The sequence below is a fragment of the Tenebrio molitor genome, chromosome 1, assembly GCF_963966145.1.
Source record: "Tenebrio molitor chromosome 1, icTenMoli1.1, whole genome shotgun sequence".
NCBI classification, from domain to species: domain Eukaryota; kingdom Metazoa; phylum Arthropoda; class Insecta; order Coleoptera; family Tenebrionidae; genus Tenebrio; species Tenebrio molitor.
The window spans coordinates 18865061-18886285 of NC_091046.1; the positions used below are offsets into that span (position 1 = coordinate 18865061).

General features: G+C 35.7%; 1 protein-coding gene across 3 annotated transcripts in view; it reads left to right on the forward strand.

Moving 5' to 3' along the window:
* Window positions 1-15342: 15342 nt before the first annotated feature.
* hfw (leucine-rich repeat domain-containing protein hfw) overlaps window positions 15343-21225 on the forward strand; it is a 52804-nt gene continuing 46921 nt past the window's right edge. The window contains exon 1 of one of the 3 annotated variants that reach the window (XM_069039226.1): window positions 15343-15485. Coding sequence is in view for 1 of the 3 variants with exons in the window: in XM_069039211.1 (XP_068895312.1) it covers window positions 15406-15485 (80 nt within the window). In the remaining 2 variants the exon portion in view is untranslated. Of the gene's footprint in view, window positions 15490-21225 lie in introns of all 3 variants that reach the window. The other 2 variants (XM_069039236.1, XM_069039211.1) reach the window with 2 other exon arrangements.

Genomic DNA, 21225 nt, shown 5'->3' on the forward strand with positions numbered 1-21225 from the left:
AATATTCTTACATTAAAAGAAAAAACAGAAAATGTATTTTAAATGAAAAAAACTAAAAATCAAAAATGAAGTAATCAAATTTGTAAACAATACAAAATCTATTCTAGTTGCTCAAATTTCCTCAATGCTGTTGCAGACACTGTCGATACCTTCTAGAAATACCCACCTTTGCATTTTTTTAAAAAATTTCGGGATTTTTCCTGACATAATCGCACTATCTTTTTTCTTAACACTTTTTGGGTACCTGGTGGGGTCAAATAAACATTGTCTCGAAAGTTTCGAATGAATATAAAGAAATCCAATGGATTCGAATCTGGGGATCTAGCGGGCCATCGAATATGTAGTTCCATGAGCACCCATTTGTCGTTCACCAAAATGATTTAAATGATTTAAAAATACAAAATTCATGCGTGCATTATGTGATATGGCGTTTTATAATAAATGATATGATATGTTGTTTGATTGAGACTGCTATCAATAAAAAAGGGTCCATTCTATCTCCAAAAATGCCATAACACAGGTTAACACTAAATCGTCTTTGGACATTTTCTTCCTCAGCAACATTATAATATTAAAAAAAAAAATTATCAAACTGTTTCGACAAATGAATACTTAGAGCTCACTTAGTCATTTCGAGCATTTAGAACAAACTTCTCTCTTGTTTATTTTGGTCACTTGATTTTTAAATTTTGTACATTTACTCTTTAATTCCTTGACTTTTGTTTAATGAATGGGTATAGTTCTTTGCATTTTTATATTCAGAAGACAAATCTCTACAATACTGAATAAAAAAAAATGTACAGTGCTATTTGAAAAAAAGAAGCTGATGTTCATCTGTCAAAAACTGGACGCAAGAATTTTATTTTATTTAGTTGGTATTGAAGTGTTTTCAAAATTATTTCATTTGATGTGTCATTTATTCAAATCGGATAAAAAGTAAGCAAGATACAGCATCAAAGGTTTTTCGTCAGTCACCCTGTATAAACCACGGTGAAGAAGTCCCTTATAGCCTTCGCGCCTTAGAACCCTCGGCAAGCCTCGGGCTCTAATCTTGGCGCTCTGGCTATAATCATGAACTTCTTCACCTTGGTGTATAATATACTATTCTCAAACGAGTAGATACTAATTGATCTTTTTATTTTTTAATGAATCGAAGACTGCTTTTATTAAGACAATTTTCAGTTCTCATTACGTGACATCTATCATGTATTTGTGTTTAAATAAAAATAACCTAAAAAAATGTACATTAATTTAGATGTCAACTTCATGTCAAATTAAAAAAAAACTAAAACCAACCATGTTTTTTTTTTTTTTTTTAATAAATATAAATGATCCACGAAGGCGATGAAATATAACTGGTTGCGTTTCAATGTTTGTGTTATTACTCGTGAATAACCTTGTATATTATCAAAACTCGTCAAATGCAGAGACCTATTCCTAACTGCCACTATTTTTCACATTTTTTCACATTTCATTTCACAATGTGTTCAGTTTCTTTCTCACCGTACAAAATATAGCCAAGTGAGTGATTTTGGGTGAAGAATCATTGGAATGAGGCAAGGTGGAATTCCATTAAGATGGTAATCCAAATAGGAGGAGGAAGGGGTTTATGTTTATGACTATGAGCGTTGGTGTGGATCTGGATGTTCCGGAAGGATCACGGGTCAAAAGATCATGGGCCAAACGTTATGGCTCTAAGGGACAGATTTTCCACAATGAAAAGTATTGGTAATGAATGGAGGAGGGAGGACGTGGGATCTTGATGTGGATATATTGTAGGATAAGATCATTTCGTTTAAATTATTACCGTCCAATGTTAATCTTACCTCTGATTCAAAAAGAGTGCTCGTAAACTAGAATGGTGCAATCAGCGTAGCAACGAAGAAGACCAGGGTTAGGTGTCATTGTGGAGAACGACGGAATTTGTACATCCATCTTGAATGCCACAGTGCCCTTGTCCAAGGAGTTATGAGGTGATTTTTATTCTTTGTAATTTAAATGAAGCTCGCTATATTGCCTAGATGCTACGGTCGGTTGCAATTTCATATCTTCAGGGGTTAAATAAGCCTATCTTCCAGGAGAACAATCTCACCCTCATTCAGCAGGGACGAGTATAACATATGTATAGTTTTGTCATTTTCATTGTAGGTCGTAAAATTTTATTGCATATTATGAGCTATTAACGATGTTACACTCGCCTCGATCATACATATGAATCTATTTTTACTTTTTTAAATAAAACAACAAATGGCAGTTCTAAAAACAACTTTGTTTATTCTAATGCACGTGAGCTTATCGTAAAAAACTGGAGAAAAGGTATAACATAAGCTAAAGTAACACTGAAGGTATAAGATTATATGGCAGCACTAAAATTATCCCAATAATGGAAACCAATATTGGCGTTGAGATGGTTGTCTCGGCTCGTGCAGCTGCATCCCTTTTCCTTGGTTCAGGACAGGGATTAAAAATTTGTGATAGAACATGTTTTTGATGTTTATTGTAAATTTTGTGATTGTAACGAAATTCCCTTTAGTACTTTGTGTCTTGAAAACAGTAAAGATGATTTGTAATAGTATTGTATATTTAATAAATAAATATAATTTCATCGGTACGCATTTGTTTTGAGGCCGGCTCTGGAATTCACAACAGAGAATTGCTTGAATGATGATTTATGGTTGGGCTGACCGCCTACTGCAATTGCGACAAAAGGGACGTTTATCTCCCGTCAAATACTTTTAAAGGGCCATATAATCTTATACCTTAAGCGTTACTTTAAAAGGGATTATGAAAGGAAAAATAAATACAATCAGAGCAAGTGCTCAAAGTGGCCACAATTCATTTGCAAGCATAACCCGTCGCAAATTTTAGAATTCGTAACCATTTCAGGAGTACCTAATTGTGGCAAAATCTCCCTGAACGCGACCCCTGAGTTGTTCTTCTGTAGCAATCAATAGAGCTCCTGAATACAACATTTTTAAGAAAGAAATCCAGACGATTTAAATCGGGGGACCGCCCAGGCCAATGTCGTGGACCGCCAGGACCTATCCATCGATGAGGATACTGTTAATTCAAAATTTCTCTTGAACTTGTCGACTGAAGTATGGTTGAGCGCCGTCGTATTGAAACCAGCCGTTAGCACAAAAAAGAAATGGAATGTCTTCAAGCAAATTGGGAAATTCTACATTCAAAAATTCTGCGTAAATGTCTCCCGTTAACAGTGTAGGAAATTCAGAAGTTCCTACCTAAAGAGAGAACAATTACGTGAAAGAAATACACCTGGATGGCTTAAAACGCTTTGATTGGTAGAATTAAAATGTTCTTTTCGTGAATACCGTTCAAGATAGAACATTTTTTCTTTGGGATTATTTAAAGTCCATTCACGTTGGATTTTCCTCTCAAGGTCAAATAATTTAATTTTGTGGCTCTGTAATTATGTTTTGTAAATAGTGACATGCAGCTAACCAACATAATGCGATTTAGCAATGCTCAATCCAACCTGTACGGTGTTTACCTGCATGTCACTATTTACAAAACATAATTACAGAGCCAAAAAATTTAATTATTTGACCTTGAGAGGAAAATCCAACGTGAATGGACTTTATTTGTCCTTTTATGAAGATTTCTCCTTTTTTTCTCTGGGTAGCGAGTTGTGGGACGCCCTGTATGTATGAATGTTCATTTTCTTATTATGCACCAAATAAGCACCAGAAAATAAAAGATACTTTGGTTAAATTTAACTGTCAAATATTCATTTGTTTTCAGTCGGTTTACTTGGTTTTGTGGGTTTTATTGTTAACTTACTAAACAGACCAACAGATGGCACCATGGTCAACGTCCGAAAAAGTGCGTCCAAAAAAGAGTTACTTTTTGTCCGCTTGGGAGCACGTAAAATTACGTTTTGCATTAATGGTGCCTAAAAATAAATTTTATCATTATTTAACAATAATCTCTATAATGATAAATTAACCCGGCACAAATCATTTTGAAAATAGACAAAATCTGTGATGCAATGAACATTCAAATGGAGAAACAGTTGTTGAATAAGTCTTTTGAATAATATACTCGTACTAGGGTATCTTAAATTCAATTGGAGTTACGTAAGTAGAAATCTTCAATTCGTGGTGTGTCAGGCTCGCAGGCGGAACGCCGAAGGCTCGCCGCGTCTTCGTTGCACCAGTTTTTCGACGACATGTTAAGGCCCGTCCAGACCGCAGCGCAATACCGCGCAAAACGTTCGCGAACGTTGCAAATTACAGCAAACATGACTATACAGCGTGTAACAGAAATAAGTACATTAATTTTAACTGGTAATAAAACTCATCAAGAGTAACAACTTTTCTAATTTTTTTTTTCGTAAACGTTCTCGTTAATGAGTTAAAATTGTTTAAAATTTTCCAAAAATTTCGCTACCCGCCACTGGAGACCAGAAGTGACTGTAAATGTGACGACAGTTTCTAAGCATTTTTAGGAAATCAAAATACTACCCATTATTAGAACCTGTGCTTGGAAGGTTTACACAACGCCTCGTTAATTTATGGGGGGGAAAATGCTAATGCTTCTATGGCGTATATAGACAAAATTTTGGATTTCCTGGGCATATTAACAAATTTTGAATGAAATTACGTCATTTCAAAAATGCATATTTTGCATATTTGAAGCACATTGAGCATATTTTGGCGAAAAATGCATATTAGTGCATATTTCTGCAATTTTCCAGATTTTTTTTTTGTTCATTTATTGAACCCTTGCAAGTCAACATGGTGCAGATCGCGGGACATCAGAAAATATCCGCTTGCTTTGAAAACATAGGACTTCTTGGTAAAGCGTAATTCCAGAGAAATAAGACCATAAATTTAACAATGGAATGAACAGATCTCCTGTTCCTAAAACTTCCTGCTAACAGTGCTAACGATGTCGATCCTTTCTTTCCAAGAATTTTAATCGCTATACGCGAATTTGCATTTTGCAACATTCAATCACAAACGATCTGCTAGTCCTAGTCGTAACGAAAAATGCCTTTGAAAACAATATGCCGAAAATATCTGAATCAATTTTTGCTTGGATGTAACAATATTCGGAATTATTATTCGAAGAAAGTTCAGGGAAAGTGTTTTGCAAGGCCTTGCAGCAAGCACTTGAGTATTTGAGTGTGAATACATACAGGGTGTATCTGAAATACGTGTGTTACTTTTAACCAGTGAAAGAACTCGCCAATTTATAAAACTTGTCTCTATAACATTTTGCAAAATTCGCAAAAGTATTCAAAGATGAAAATTTAAATTTTAATTATATAATTTTTTCCATAACAATGTAACTTTTTAACAAGACTCCATTTCTAGCACAACAGAAAATTTTCGCCCTTACCCATAGACGAGTATACACTTTGATGGCTAATTTATTCCCAATTTTCAATCAATTTGTAAAACTTTTTTGTAAAAATGTTATAGAGAAAAGTTTCATGAATTGGTGAGTTCTTCCAATGGTTAAAATTAACACACGTATTTCAGATAGATCCTGTATTAATTAATTTGCGAAAAAAAATGTTACTTTGCTACTAAGTAATACTTATTCTATATTCAACGATAAGGATTTGAAGTTATTTTGTTTAATTTACCTCCAATTAAAACATTCATTTTTTAATATCGGGTGTTTTTTTAAATTTCACCTCGTAGTAGGCGTTGAAGAGTCGATTGTGAATGCACCAGTCGTATAAAACGTACAGTTGGTTGCAAAAAAAAATGGAAATTGCCAGAATAAAATTGACACAATTTTACAATTTTATCATAGTGTGAAAACTTCTTACGATAGATAGGTTAGAATTATTATGGTCAAAATTCAATGACATTTTTGATAGGCATTGTCATCGTCAATTAGACAATTAATTAACCAATGGTTAACACCAAATTTACATTAGAAAAATTTTCGTTTCCCGTTTTTTTTTTTGCAACCAACTATAAGATTTAAACAGATAATCCGTGATCCGTAGGCTGAAGCTGTATAGTGCGTTCACAATCGACACTTCAACATCTACTATGAGGTGAAATTTAAAAAAACACCCGATATAACTCCTATAAAGTTGTATAGACTACTGTATAATTTAAAATATATATTTTCAGTTTTGTTTTTATATTAATAAATTTTGAATAAATAGATTAATTCTGCGAAATTTGTCTTTTTTGTAAAAGTGATAAAGCATATTAAAGTATATTTATGCATATTTTGTGCATATTTGTGCATATTTCAGTGCATTTTTAGCTAAAAAGTGTGCATATATATGCGCATATTTTCTTCATTTTTCAGTGCATATAATCCGAGCTTTAATTATGATGCAAGTTTATAAGGAAGCCTTTAAAGCACGTCGCAAGTGCCATAACAGTATATTAAAGAACGAGTTTTATAAGGGTTGATGCCCTTATAAAACAAGTTTTTTATGTTATTTTTTAGAATTTGCACCCTTGTTTTAATTCTTAAATAAAAAAATTAAATTTTCAAATTCTAGGGAATTTTGTTTTAATTAATTCAAGGTAACGGATGCAACTACATCTGCAACATATGTTAAAAAGTAGAGTTTGAACATTAATATTGGAAGTTTTTTGGTGTAAATGACAATAATACACTGAAATATTGATAAAAATTTTCTTAGAGATCTATTAAACTACGAGTGCTTTAAGAGATAGCCATAAACGACTCCAAATTGAATACAACAATAGACCTATTAGAGACGCAGATTCTAAAAAGGCCCTTATAAACGTGTATCATACGCTATTTTTTGTTATACAGGGTTATTCTAAATGATTGTAGTCGAAGTAAGCGTGAAAACTGAATGTTGCCACTCCACATATAAAACATCAAAATGATGAATAAGTGAGTATACACCGTTCACATACAGGAGTTAAATTGGGTGCAAAACAACTCAATATTTTTAAAATTGATTGCAAAACACCTCAATATTTCTGGATTCAGTCGTTAATTTAACAAAAATAAATAAAAATCTCATCACCGCACTTTTCACCTAAAATTTTGAACTGTCAGTTTTGTCACTGTCACTATCATTTGACAGTGACAGTGACAAAACTGACAGTTCACATGAAAGCGGCAAAAATGTAATAACACGGGCAGGGCCTACTTCGACTACAATCATTTAGAATAACCTTGTACCTGCACTACAATCTGAAAATTATAACAAAAAAAGTAAATTGAAATACTTTTTCCGAAGTAGGTAATCTGGTCATTAATCGTTAATATAGAAATGGTCAATTGTTGTTGTTTCGTTGCTATCATAAATTGTGTATAAATGTCTATTTATCATTGTTCAAAATGTAGGTGAATTTGTTGTTACCTACCTAAGCAACCCTTAAAGCTTTAGTGTTTTAAAGGCCCTTTTTCGAACGCATTTTAGTGTCAAAAACAGGGATTATGATTCAGGTATAATAAAAAAATAGTTTTTAGTTTTCACAAATGCATTGTAGTTTTATGAACAAATTTAAAAAAAGAATAAAAATAAATAAAAAACGGCGGAGATATAAATCTTCTAGTAGGACCTTCTTTTGAAAATCCTTGCCGATAGTGGAATTTTTTTTCTGTTGGATATCGTCACAAAAATTAAAAACATTTTTTTTGTAAAGAAAGCAATTGGCTAAAGTGTAATATCCGTTCACTTTGTATTGACCGTCAGTGGTGCAAATCGCACACACTTGGCATTAACTTTCATATGAGTTGTCATAGCAACAGGTCAGTCATTTGCACCACTGACGTTCAATACAAAGTGAACAGATTTTAGGATAGGGGAAAAATATATTTTTTGTTCGACACTGTCAAAATTTGAGAATTTTCTCCTGTGTGAACGGATTTTGATAAATTTGACAAACGAAACGTTAAGCTAATTTTAAAGATTTTTAGCGATTTGGAGCCTTTAAGGGGCTCGTCGAACAAAAAAACGTTGTATTCAACTCGTTCTTGTGTAATTTGGGCTTTTTTTGGCATGAGTGGACCAGTTTAAAACTCGAGCCAAAATTACACACGAACTCGTTAAATAAATAACTATTTTTGGAGAAATGACAGCTGTTTGAAAAACCTCTGATTTTTACCAACATTTTAGTGTTATGTATAGTGCGGCGTTTCGCACTATATTTTCTTACTCGGTCGAGTAAAAATCGTGTTGGTGAATAATAAAAATTGATTGAGATTGATGAGATTTAGTATCAACTTAAAATCACTCGAAGGCAAACGATAGAAATTCTTAAATTATGTGGCTTCATCCTACAGATAACTTGATCGAGTAGTACCTCTTGTTACTGCTAGGTCGCGTATATTTTTAGTGTATAAAAAGGAAAACTGTTTTACCGACTACTGATCCCGCGCTGCACTCCGCGCTTATGTCTCATTCTTCTTCTTACGCGGGTCGCGACAACGTGAAACAGAAGTTCACAGGCGCCATTTTGGGACAAGTAAAGGAACTTGTGTATCCAGACGTGAGTATAAACTAACCTCTCCATTGTAGTAAAGAGCAATGGGACGCACCGACAAGTTGTTAAGAAAACTCAGGAAAATCGAGGAGGAACTGAAGCATGGTCGTCGAAGTGCTGGTAGTGAACGCAGTCGGCCCAGCCGGAGTCGCAGTGTATCCAGAATTCGACGCCATAGCAGCAGACGACGAGAATTACCGGAAACCCGAGTTAGGCCCAGTAAAGATAGGGACCGTTATTCTCGAGATAGGCCCACAAGGGACCGTTATTCTCCACAGACCTTAGTACGGCCCAATAGGGACCGATGCAGGTCTAGCCAACCCAGACCCAGTCGGAGCCGCAACAGCTCTAGCAGGTCTGGGGCGGGAAGCCACCGGAGCAATACCCCCGCGAGCGCCACATCTCAACTCTCTGCACAGCAGGAGGAACGGTTAGTCATCAATAATGACGTTACTCTAGAAGAGGACCCCTTACATTTTCTTGGGGAACTGTCTCCTAAAAATAAGGAAGCGTTCAAACTACACCCATCGCTGTGCAAGCGGTGGGGGCCATCACTTAGACAGGGCCTTGAGGAGAAAATGAGGACGACACTTCTCGAAAAATATCCTCATCCCACAAACTTCGGTGAATGTAAAGCCCCCATTCTAGACCTTGAGATCAAACGCGCTCTCGATCAACTGACCTTGAGACGGGACAAATACCAAGCTTATACCCAAGACAAGATTGGTAACACGATAGCCGCACTCGGCAAATCTATAAATAAACTTTTGCAATCTGAGTTACCAAAACCTCTCAAGGACGATATCTTGACCGACCTCAACAATGCAGTTCTCATTCAAACAGAGGTTTTCTTCGAAATGTCCAAATCACGCCGATTTCTGATATTACCGATGCTATCTCCAACAGTTAAGGAGGTGGTGCAGGATAGTGCACCGACGGAATCCCTTTTCGGCGGAGATCTGACAGAGAGACTCCGGGCAGCAAAGGCACTAGAAAAAACTAGCCACGAGCTGAAGCATAAATCAAAAATGATTATGCCATCGCACAGAGCTACCAATAAATCTTTAAACGGGAGGGGGCAGCCGAGTCAAATGAGGGACGCTCGGCCACAGAGAAGCCCGACATGTTCCTTCAACGCAGCACGCAGGTCTTTTCCCAAGCAGAGGGCGTACAAAAGACACTACCAACAGCCCCAGCAGCAGCAGAGGAACCGCAAATAAATGAGGTAAGGTGCCCTTACGCCGGCAGACTAAAGTACTTCCATCATGTTTGGCACAGTATTACTGACAAACGTCAAATAATGGACTGGATTACGGGTTATAAAATCCCATTCACCAGGACTCCTATACAAAAAGCACCGCCAAAAAAGTTATGCCATTCAGTTCATGACAAAGAGACGTTAAACTCAATACAACTAATGCTAAAGCAGGGTGCCATCAGTAAATGTAGCCCCGTAAAAAATCAATTCATTTCTCGCTTTTTCTTGACAGCCAAGAAAAATGGCAATAAGCGTTTCATACTCAATTTGAAAAGCCTTAATCAATTTATGACACCTCCACATTTTAAAATGGAGGATATAAAGACGGTAAAAAGTTTAATGTTTCAAAATTGTTACATGACAACCATCGATTTAAAAGATGCGTACTTCATCATACCTATTCATGCGACACACAAAAAGTACTTACGTTTTAAGTTTGGACAAGACCTGTATCAATTCAATTGCCTTCCGTTCGGGTTGGCGTCGGCCCCTTATTTATTTACGAAAATTGTTAAACCGATCGTTAGTAGCCTCAGAAGAAAAAACATTTCATGTGTGGCCTATCTGGACGATTTCTTAGTAATTGGGAACAGCTACATACAGTGTCTACAACAGACACAGGAGGTCTTAACGGTATTACAGAATCTCGGATTCTATATTAATAAGGACAAAAGTTCGCTACTTCCCGTTCAGAGATGTAGATATTTGGGCTTTATTTTAGACAGCATACATCACACCATCGAAATTACACCTGAGAAAAAGAAAAAAATCCTTGTTCACTTAAGAAATTTGAAAAATAAAAATTCCCACAAAATTCTCGGTATTGCTAGACTAATAGGGTTATTAGTTTCGACCGCTCCAGCAGTCAAATATGGCTGGGCACATATAAAATCATTGGAGAGGGAGAAATGTCGTGCTCTGTTTGACAGCAAGCAAAATTATCTTGTTCGCATGCAAATAAGGTCGACTACGGCACAGTCCGATCTTAAGTGGTGGGAAACAAATATCCACCATGTCTTTAACAAAATTAGAAAAGATACTTACGATCTCGAAGTCGAGACCGATGCTTCGCGGACAGGGTGGGGAGCCTGTTGTCATCACCAGAAAGTGCACGGGTGGTGGACGACACAGGATTCCCAGCAGCACATAAACGCTTTAGAACTCAAAGCAGCGCTTTACGGCATAAAAATTTTCACCAAAGACAAAACGCCATGTAACATATTGCTTAGGCTCGATAATACGACTGCTATCGCAACAATTAACCGTATGGGAAGTACAAAATATGAAACACTAGATGGTATCGCCAGAATCTTATGGTCGTGGTGTGAGGAGCGAGATCTCTGGGTTACAGCAACTTACATTTGTTCAAAAGACAATGTCCAAGCCGACCAGGAGTCTCGAGCATTGCCCGCAGACACTGAATGGGAACTCGCGGCGGGCGCATATGAAATGATTGTACAACGCCTCGGTATACCGGAAATTGACTTATTCGCGTCCATATCTAACCATAAATGCCAAAAATACGTTTCGTGGAAGAAAGACCCAGATTCCATTGCAGTCGATGCCTTTTCAATCCCATGGGGAAACATTTTCTTTTACGCATTTCCCCCCTTTAACCTGGTAGGCAGGGTGTTAAATAAAATTGTCAATGAAAAAGCTATTGGCATTGTAATCGTCCCTCATTGGCCATCTCAGCCGTGGTACCCCCTCTTTATAAAGTTACTCAAACAAAAACCAATTTTTTTGGGACCACAATCTAAACTTTTGTGTTCACCCTTTAGGCAACTACATTCCTTGGCAGAGACACTTACCCTGGTGGCGGGGAGGTTATCCGGCACGCTTTCAGCATGAAAGGACTACCAGCAAATAGCATCGGCACAATAAAAAACTCCCTAGCGGCAGCAACCAGGAAACAGTACTCTACGACCTATAAGCTTTGGTGGGCGTTCTGCTCCACTAATCATATTGATCCATTCCGAGCGGAACCCAACCAGGCAATTAAGTTCCTCCAAGAGCAACTGGATTTAAAACCTAATACGGGATACGGCACACTCAATCAACACCGCTCAGCCTTGGCTCTAATTCTTGACAACCTCAGCTGTAGTGGTATAGTAAAGCGGTTCATGAGAGGCGTATTCAAGATGAAGCCGTTGACCACCAAATACCGCCATATTTGGGACCCAAAAACTGTACTGAACTACATCGAAAGCTTAGGACCAAACAGTTCACTCTCACTGCGACAGTCAACAATGAAGACTGTCACCTTGCTAGCACTAATTTCGGGTCACCGTTTGCAGACTCTATCCCTTATAAGGCTCGAAAATATCAACCAGAGTCCCCAAGGTTTTGAGATTTGGATCACCGATCACATAAAAACTTCCAGAGTCGAGGGGGAACAACCAACTTTGCAAGTACCCTTCTTTCAAGCTAACCCCTCCCTCTGCGCAGCGACGACGCTTAAAGACTATCTGAAGACCACCCAACCTCTTCGGAAAGAGGAATTTCTTTTCATCACATTCAGGCAGCCTCACCGTACGGCCTCAAAGGATTCCATCAGTCGATGGGTGAAGGAAGTATTAAAAGCAGCAGGAGTAGATATGAATGTGTTCGCTCCACATTCCACTCGCCACGCCGTGACTTCAGCCGCCTATAAGAAAGGGCTGTCATGGGACATAATTCGACGGTCTGCCGGATGGTCACAAAACTCCCAAGTATTCGCCAAGTTTTACAACCGACCTACTCAACAGCACGGCTCTTCATTAGCTCCGGCCATCTTGGCGGTCAATAATTAGAATAGATCTGCTGACAGTATTGTTTACAATAGTTCATTTTTCACAATAAATGCTTGAATATGTAATCGCACCAGCAACAGTACACTCTGAATATCTACTCGATCAAGTTATCTGTAGGATGAAGCCACATAATTATACAATTAAACGAACTTACCAGTGATGTTCAATTGGAATTATGTGGCTTCATCCGGAAGATAACTTCCCAACCCCCCCGAACAACCCCGTCCTGTTGCAATATGCGAATGAGACTTGGGGAAGACTTTAAAAAGAATGAGACATAAGCGCGGAGTGCAGCGCGGGATCAGTAGTCGGTAAAACAGTTTTCCTTTTTATACACTCTAAAAATATACGCGACCTAGCAGTAACAAGAGGTACTACTCGATCAAGTTATCTTCCGGATGAAGCCACATAATTCCAATTGAACATCACTGGTAAGTTCGTTTAATTGTATAATTATCCAGCATCTTCAATTGCTAGGTCACATAGCAGATCACCGCCGCTGGATATAATTCTACTTTGAAATATAGGTACGTGTCATCCCGTAACATCTCTTCAGTCTTCTTTTCCTTTCCTTTTTTGGTTAATAATTTTATAGTCGTCGTTCATGCTGAATTGATCAACAACTATGGCGCACGGCGCGCATTACTGTGAAACTGGAACCTTGGCAAACATTTTTAATAACGTTGCAACAGTTTAGACGTTTACCGCGCAAACTGTGTGTGAACGTTCACGAACGTTCGCGAACATTTTGCGCGGTATTGCTCTGCGGTCTGGGCGCGCCTTTACATCACAGGCTTGGCTCGCGTAGTCTGTACGGACCGTAAGTTTGTATTATTTTGCGGACCCTATTGTTAAAAGATTGATAATAATTACGAGGAGTGATTTTTATATTATCTACCTAGCCAAGACGAAAACAAGTGACAATCGCAAATTTTTGCTGTCAAGTTGCTGTGACATTTTGATTTTGATGCTTACTAACCAAATGTGGTTCACATCCAAAGAGTTTTGTTGTTTTTGTGTAGCCTTAACTATGGTAACCGTTAATGGATCATAATATGCTGAAAAATAAAATACATATAAAAAATGCTGAGTTCTCTATTAATTTCTTGTAATACAGTTTCAATCGATTCGTAAAAAAGCGGAACATAAGTATGGCAACACTGTGCCTTCAAAATTTTCAAAATTCCTAACCAAACTTTTATTCAGATATACAGGATGAAATCTGTCAGATTGTCGTGGCCAAGCATCGTTTTTTTAAAGTTGGAATACATATAACTTTTCTCCCAAACATTTTCCTTCGTATCTAGGTAGATAATATAAAAATCTCCCCTCGTATTATGATAAATTTGTTAGTGGTAGTAATTAAGAACGAATTTTTCACAAATCACATGTACACGTACAGCAGCTGGTTATATTTCTTACTTTTTAACAACAACAAACAATCTTTAAGGGATTAATATTGTTAGATGTTAGAATTTTCAACATATTTGTCTAATTTTTTGTTTTATTTATTTCTGTAAAAGATCCTTCTGTATCATTAATGATTCTGATAATTGATTATAATTTATTCTTCTTTCTTATTTCGATGGATACAAAAAAATCAAACACTTATGTTGTCAAACTTACTTTCAGAAAACCCCAATGTCTTCGAGAATAAAGAAGACGAAATTTTTTCACATTTTCCTCATGTTCTTTTATCCCTATTTAACTAGAAATTATTGAGTTGTTCGGCGAATTTTGGGATACCTGTATTTTATTTGTGATTCAATAGTTATTTAATTTTTTTATAAAAAGTGTAACACTACCAAAGAGCGTATTCTAAAGGGTGATTCATCTTTTACCGCCGGTGACAAAATGACCCTTAAGAATTGAGAAAAATTTATAAAATTTACAGAGTTGATTTGTCGAAAAATTTGCTTTCGACTGGTATTATTTATTTCAAAAAAAATTTTTTTGTTGAGCAGATATTTATAAAAAACTGTTTTTCAAAAAAAAAAAAGTTCAAATTTTTGCATCAGAATGTGGGTAATGGCGTATAAAATCAATATCTGCAATCCGTTTCGAAAAATGTTTGATAGTTTTTGAATTAAATCGATTTTAATGAAAAATGTTGCTTTTATTGATAGTTGTTGGCTTTTAGTGTTGTAAATTTTCTTCAACAATGAGTACCCTGTAAAACTGACCTGCTTAGGTGAATTTGTTTGATTTTACAAAGAACCCCCTACTGTGGCAGTAAAAATCCTCTAATAAATCTTATTGTTAAGATATTTGGACATTATGTCGTAAATCATGAAGCAAATACAAATTTGAATATCAAAATGCGTTTATTTCAATAATACCATACGCTAAAATTAATTTAACATGGTAAAATTGTGTGAAAATACCTGAGTGTGCATATGCTACAAAGTTGAATAAATTAAACAATTAATAATTGAGAAAATGGCAAAATTTGACCTAATTAACTTATAAATTTCATTTTTTGATATTATGTGCCTTATGGATAATAAATTAGGTCTGCAAAATATGAAAGGGAAATCATAATTTTTAAGGTCAATTTTGCCACCGGCGGTAAAAGATGAATCAGCCTGTATATTACAAACATGTAGGTATGTGCTATCAAATGAAAAAGTTGTAGATGATGCTGTTTGTTTTGCTAAATATAAGACCAATACGTTATTAGAGTATCAATTTTTTTAATGGCTGTGCAGCAATCAACAAATATAATTAACTGATTGTTATTATCACTATAAAAATTTAAGTTGGGTAAATAAAGCTGAGATAGATAAATTTTATCGCCATTTTCTTCATTGGCTCTTTAAATTTTCTTTCTGTTTACACATCTACTTGAGTTATTATTTATTTGCATATTCCTGACGCAAGTGTACTGTTGATGTTTCAGTTCGATTTCTCCAGTCGTCTCAGTTTTACAACAGTGAAGTTCCTACCAGCTCGAATTTTTCACAAGAAGTTGTAGGTATTTATATTCTTTTCATTGTTCGTAATTATTTAGCTATTTTAATAATATTAGATACAATTGTTTATTTTTTTTTACATCACAAAGTCAAATTCATTTTAATACTGTTTTGGACAAAGATGAAATTGAATGCGTTTATTTGTTAGTTTGATGATGGTTGCATAGTCATGTAATATCTAAAATAGGCCACATTCTCGTAATGTAGGTACTTATCGTTTGTTGGTCACTAGAATGCAATGAATGCATTACCTTCGAATTATTTCAATTTAATAAAGAAACAAGTTCCTACTGGTTCCTGAGACATTCTTTAAAAGAAAAACGCATTATCTTCGTATTGCGTTTCTGATCATTATTTCGATCAATTTGTTTCCGATGACATAAAAAGGTGTAGTTCAGTCAATCAATCTACGCTAAAACAAATCAAGATAATGTTATTATATTTATTTTTGTTTGACACTGTCAGAATTTTAGAATTTTCTCCTGTGTGTAAGACTTGGTTTTCGCCCAAGGGCCTTATCCGCTCAATATTTGACAATTAATAGATCACTCATCGATAAATGTTAAATTAGACAATCTCAGCTACAGTCGTACGATAATCTATAGTATTTTTATCTTCCTAAGGAATTTTGGCTTAAGTCATAAATAAACCGAACCCTACTTAAAGAAATTTATTGTGATATTGTACCTGTCAATCACTAGCCGGCCTCGGAGAAAAAAATTAAAATTTTACCTGGGGTAGTACTCAAAATATTTGTCGGAGACCGTCTAGTAATTGACAGGCACAATATGACAATAAATTTCTTTAAGTAGGGTCTTTGTTCGGTTTATTTAGGGTTTAAGTCAGAATTCCTTAGGAAGTTACAAGCACTATACAATCGGACTCACTTCCACCTCATGCACTTATTCAAACGGCAAAGCACAGGTCCAGACTCGGGTTTGCTCAATTGGGACGGTACAAACATGTATATAAACGATAAACACCTGACACATCTGTCACAAATCAAGGACATACAGTGACTCACCCGGGGGATTTCTCCCCCTTACTCGATCATGACGAGGCGTCCAACCACGGGCGTCGTCTTCAGAGCGCTACATTCCGGAGTTACGTTAGATGTTCTAGTAGCACCTGTAACAGCCCCGTGGGCAGTTTGGGGTGCACACCCCGCCCGCAGCCCCCTTAGAAGAAGGCCGCCAATGCCAGCGTGAGAGCGTGATATTATAGCTCCCGTGCATACGTTATAATTGATTCACGATGAGTGTGGATAAGGGGTTGCTGTGATTTATTTTTATTATGGATAAACTGACTCAATTTTATATTTTTTCCTGTCAGAAATATGACATGACTGTTCCGACATTCAAATTTGAACAATGTTGTCCAATTTAATTTGATTACAAAATTATGGATAGAGAACGGATGTATACAGTTTTCCATTAGTACCTGGGTTATACATATTATTATTATTATTTATTGTTACTATCAAATATGAGTAGAGCTTATAAAGCTATATTACCCAGAGATAAAGAAAATTGATATTACCCGCCGAAATGATCATCCAAGCGATTCTTGAATATATTTACACTTTCAGACTCAATAAGTTCTATAGGAAGCATATTCCAGTGGTTAACAACGCGCACAGATAAGAAATTTGGCCTGACAGTCGCTTTATATTGTGCAGTGGTCAAAGTTAGCCCATGTCCTCGAAGCCTGTCGTCACGTCTTAGTTCAAAAAAAGTGAATCACCGCCTAGCTTTAGAACTTTAAAAATGTGTAAATTTGGTCACCTCTTAGTCTGCGATTAGACAAGGAAATTAGATTCGTAGTTCTTAATCTATCGCTATAGCTAGGTCGCCGATATCCAAAACACCATCTCGTGAACCTACGCTGAATCCTCTCATAAACCTCCAGATCCTGTAATCTGTCAGGGAACCAGAGCGGATGCGCAAACTCAAAGATTGGTCTGACAAAAATCTTGAACAACTTGGACATCAACGATAGATTTGATTTGGTGAAACACTGATGTAGAATGTACATACGCGAGTTGGTCTTCTTCACTTGTTTCAAGATGTGATTAGCCCACGTCAAATTCCCACTTACAACTACATACACCTAGTGTACCTATATAAAAGTTTACTAAGAGTAGGGCAAACGCGTATATTTGACAACTAATTTAGATCCAAATTTATGTCAGTTTAATGTCATTAAGTCAGTAGCGTCACAAGAGTTTCTTTTAACGGATCAGAATAAATAAAAAAATGAAAAATACTGGAAAACCAAACCAAACAATATTTTATTGAACAATAATAAATATTTTTGCTTAAACATTCATTTAAATACAAAATATTGTTTTAAATTTTGAACCATATCCCTCATGGCATGATTCTTGCTGGAACATTTAATTTTTTGGCGGATTCTGATTTCCCTTTTTAATTTCGCAGTATAAATTTTTAAACGATAAACCATCAATTTTAGTGCAAACTTTGATTTTATGTTACAACAACGTCGAAATTTGATTGCCTGATAATCAGGATCGGCAAAAACTCCATCCTTTAGAATTTTCAATATATTTCCGCTGTAGCTATTTTTCTTTAAATATTTTTTTAAATTGGAAAATGCTTTTTCTACTAAAACTGCAGTCTGAAATGTCTTGTCCGTCACAGAAAACAGACATCCTGCTTTGTATTCCTTTAGAGCTACAAATTTAGAATAAGGTCTAATAGTAATTCGTTTAGTTTTTGATCCTAAAGCCAACATACAATCCTGACAAATTTTTTGTTTCCTCATTGTCTTTATCACATATCCAGCACAATTATACAAAGCATTTTTTTCTCTCAAAGAAAGTTCATTTTGATGTTTATTCCAATCGGACGGTAATATCAAGTTTCTTTCTGTTTCATTATCATTATAATTTTTTTTTATCTTGATTCATTCTAATATAATTTATTTCATACTGTCCGGTAGATGCTCGATTGCATCATCAATTTGAGTCCGGTAGGTGAGTTATAACAGTATCAGAGCCGGAAAGTGTCACTTAGCAACACCTACCGGACTGTTTTCCTTTTATACATCAAATCTGACATTGAAAAGTGAAAAAGTCAAAAAATATTCGATCTAGAAAAACAATAGCAACGGCCGTTGCCACAGGAAAAAAGGTGATGCTATTTTCACAATATAATGTGATTTTTTAATTTTTGAAATAAAATGATGATGCACAAGAGACTTCAAGTATGAAATAAAATACGTTACGATATACATTCGGTAGTACTTGTAACAGGTACTCGTTTAGACATTCTAGACTCGGCTCCTAACGTCGCCTCGTCCATAATGTCTAACTCGTACTGTTACAAGTAACCTACCGGACTTATAACGTAAATTACTATTAAAAAACCTGTCAATGGTGCTCCTTCATCATATTCATAATTTGTGTTGTTGTTAAATGGCATGTCTAAATATTGAGAAACAGACAACAATTTCAAATCCTGTTTGAATTGAATTGCTGTCGGCACGGGATGTCTGGATCTTATTTGAGAAAAAACGTTCTCTAAACAGTCTTGCGAAAATCTCGAAGTTAATAAAAATGAGTATTTTTTTTCATTTAAAAATAAATTTTGAAGGTCTAGAATTGATTTCGTTGTTAAAATTACTCCCGTTTGAATAGGTTTCCATAAGGCTTTTCCATTTTTATCAGGAGCTACTTGTAAACTCGAAAATAATGTTATAAATTCGTGAAGAAATAATAGTGTTTCCTGATATACTCTCAAATTAAATTTACTTAAAGCCAGTGTCGTCGTCGGGGAAGTTATCAGTTTAAACCACTTGGAAACCATATCGATAAAAAATGCTGTTGTTAAAGATGATTTATCTTCGGTAGATTCTGCAGCTAATCGCATCCCACAGCTAACGTCCCAATTTAACACATTTAATGCATGGGAAACTTTCATTTTGTTGAAATGTCCCGTATTCAATAAATCGACGCTTAATTTTGGTGCAAATTTTAAATCCACAGTTTCTTCTTCATCACAAAATGTTTTTATATGCTCAATTTTCACAAGATTGCTTGGTAATTTGTATTTTTCTACAAAATATGGTGATAACTGTATACTTTTGTTCTGCACCAAACAATTCTTAATGTTTTTCAATAAATGTGGCCCATCTGCTAAGAAGTAGATTTTTCGTCCATCAGAAGGATTTATAATAAAATTTTTAGTGGCACGATGTTTTCCAGCCATTATTCCAAATTTTCTCCACATAGCTTGATTTGCAGCCCCCATATCAGAAGTAACAGAATGAATTGTTAACCCTATTTCACTGGTTTTCTGAAAAATTTCTAATAGGATATCTCCTACAATCATTCCGTTGGTGCTGTCTCCCGTGTAGTAGAATACGGCTATTTGCTTTCACCTGGTTGAAATTCCTCCCAGCATAATTACCAAAGCTTTATTGGCTACACCTTTATGTTGAGGGAAAGTAATATTGCCAACATATGTTCCGGTTTGAACGCAATAGTCTAATCCAGGCTTTACATCCATTTCATCCAATACTAACATGCAATTGAATGTCTCTATCTTAATTTTCATAAAATTTATAACATCATCTAAAACTCCCGACTTAAACTGTAAATTTTGTAAATGATAATTTAATGTGCGAATTGCTGGAAATGGCAATTTCATTTTTCTCAACATGGTATATCCACTGGTTCCACATGCAAATTTAAGTTTCAGTGATTTGGTTAAAGTTTCGTTTGAACATTTTCTGAATTTTTTTGTTCTAATGGCCTGAAGTTGATCTTCTGTAAAAACATTTTCCAATTTTTCTTTTAGTTCTCTATTTTGACGTTTTTATAAGTAGAGGGCATTACTTAATTTTTTGTTATTTAGTTTAAAAATCATCAATCTTTTCTTTAAATTCTGATTTATTTTTTTTTGGAGATGGACGTGATCAAAATTTTCTTTAAATTGGTTTAAATTATCCGGTAACGCAGCACACATTTTTTCTTATATGTTTGAATTTAATGAGAACTTCGGAAAGTGTAGCATGCTTCTTGAGTACTTTCCCATAAATTTCAAATTTCTTCGGTGGCGTTCTATTCATGTGCTTTGTCCAAATAGAACGCTTATATGGGTTTTTCGGGATAGATTTGAAAATTATACCATCTTCGCTTCTGTTTTTACATCCTTCTACACTGCAACCTGTCATTGTTGTTATTTGACGAACGGCAATGAATGTCACAATGACGTATATTTTAATAAAATAAATAAATAGGCTATCGTAAAAGTGATCCACCAATCAAATTGGATCACGCTGTTTGCCCTACTCTTAGTAAACTTTTATATAGGTACACTACATACACCCAAACCATTGTGTTCCAGCACGGCAAGTAGACGTACACCGTCAATGTGATAGGACGCACCAGTATTTTTTTTGCCAATATGAAGCACCACACATTTATTCTTGTTTAAAGGTAAACCCCAACTTTTACTCCAACACAATACCTTGTTAGTCCAGTCAATAGAGACATCAAAATGGCTCCACCTTGCAAAAGGTACAGAATTGTTTATACTTGGCAGGTATCTTCTATTATTGCCGAGTTTGCGACCTTGGGGGGTTGTCGCTCGCCTCGCCATACTGGAGAATAGGGGTGGAAAATAACATTTCTGCGATTATTTCATTATCCGTGCGAGATACGTCTATCTAAGTTATTATAAAAAATATAGAGCGTACAATTCTCTACATTTTTT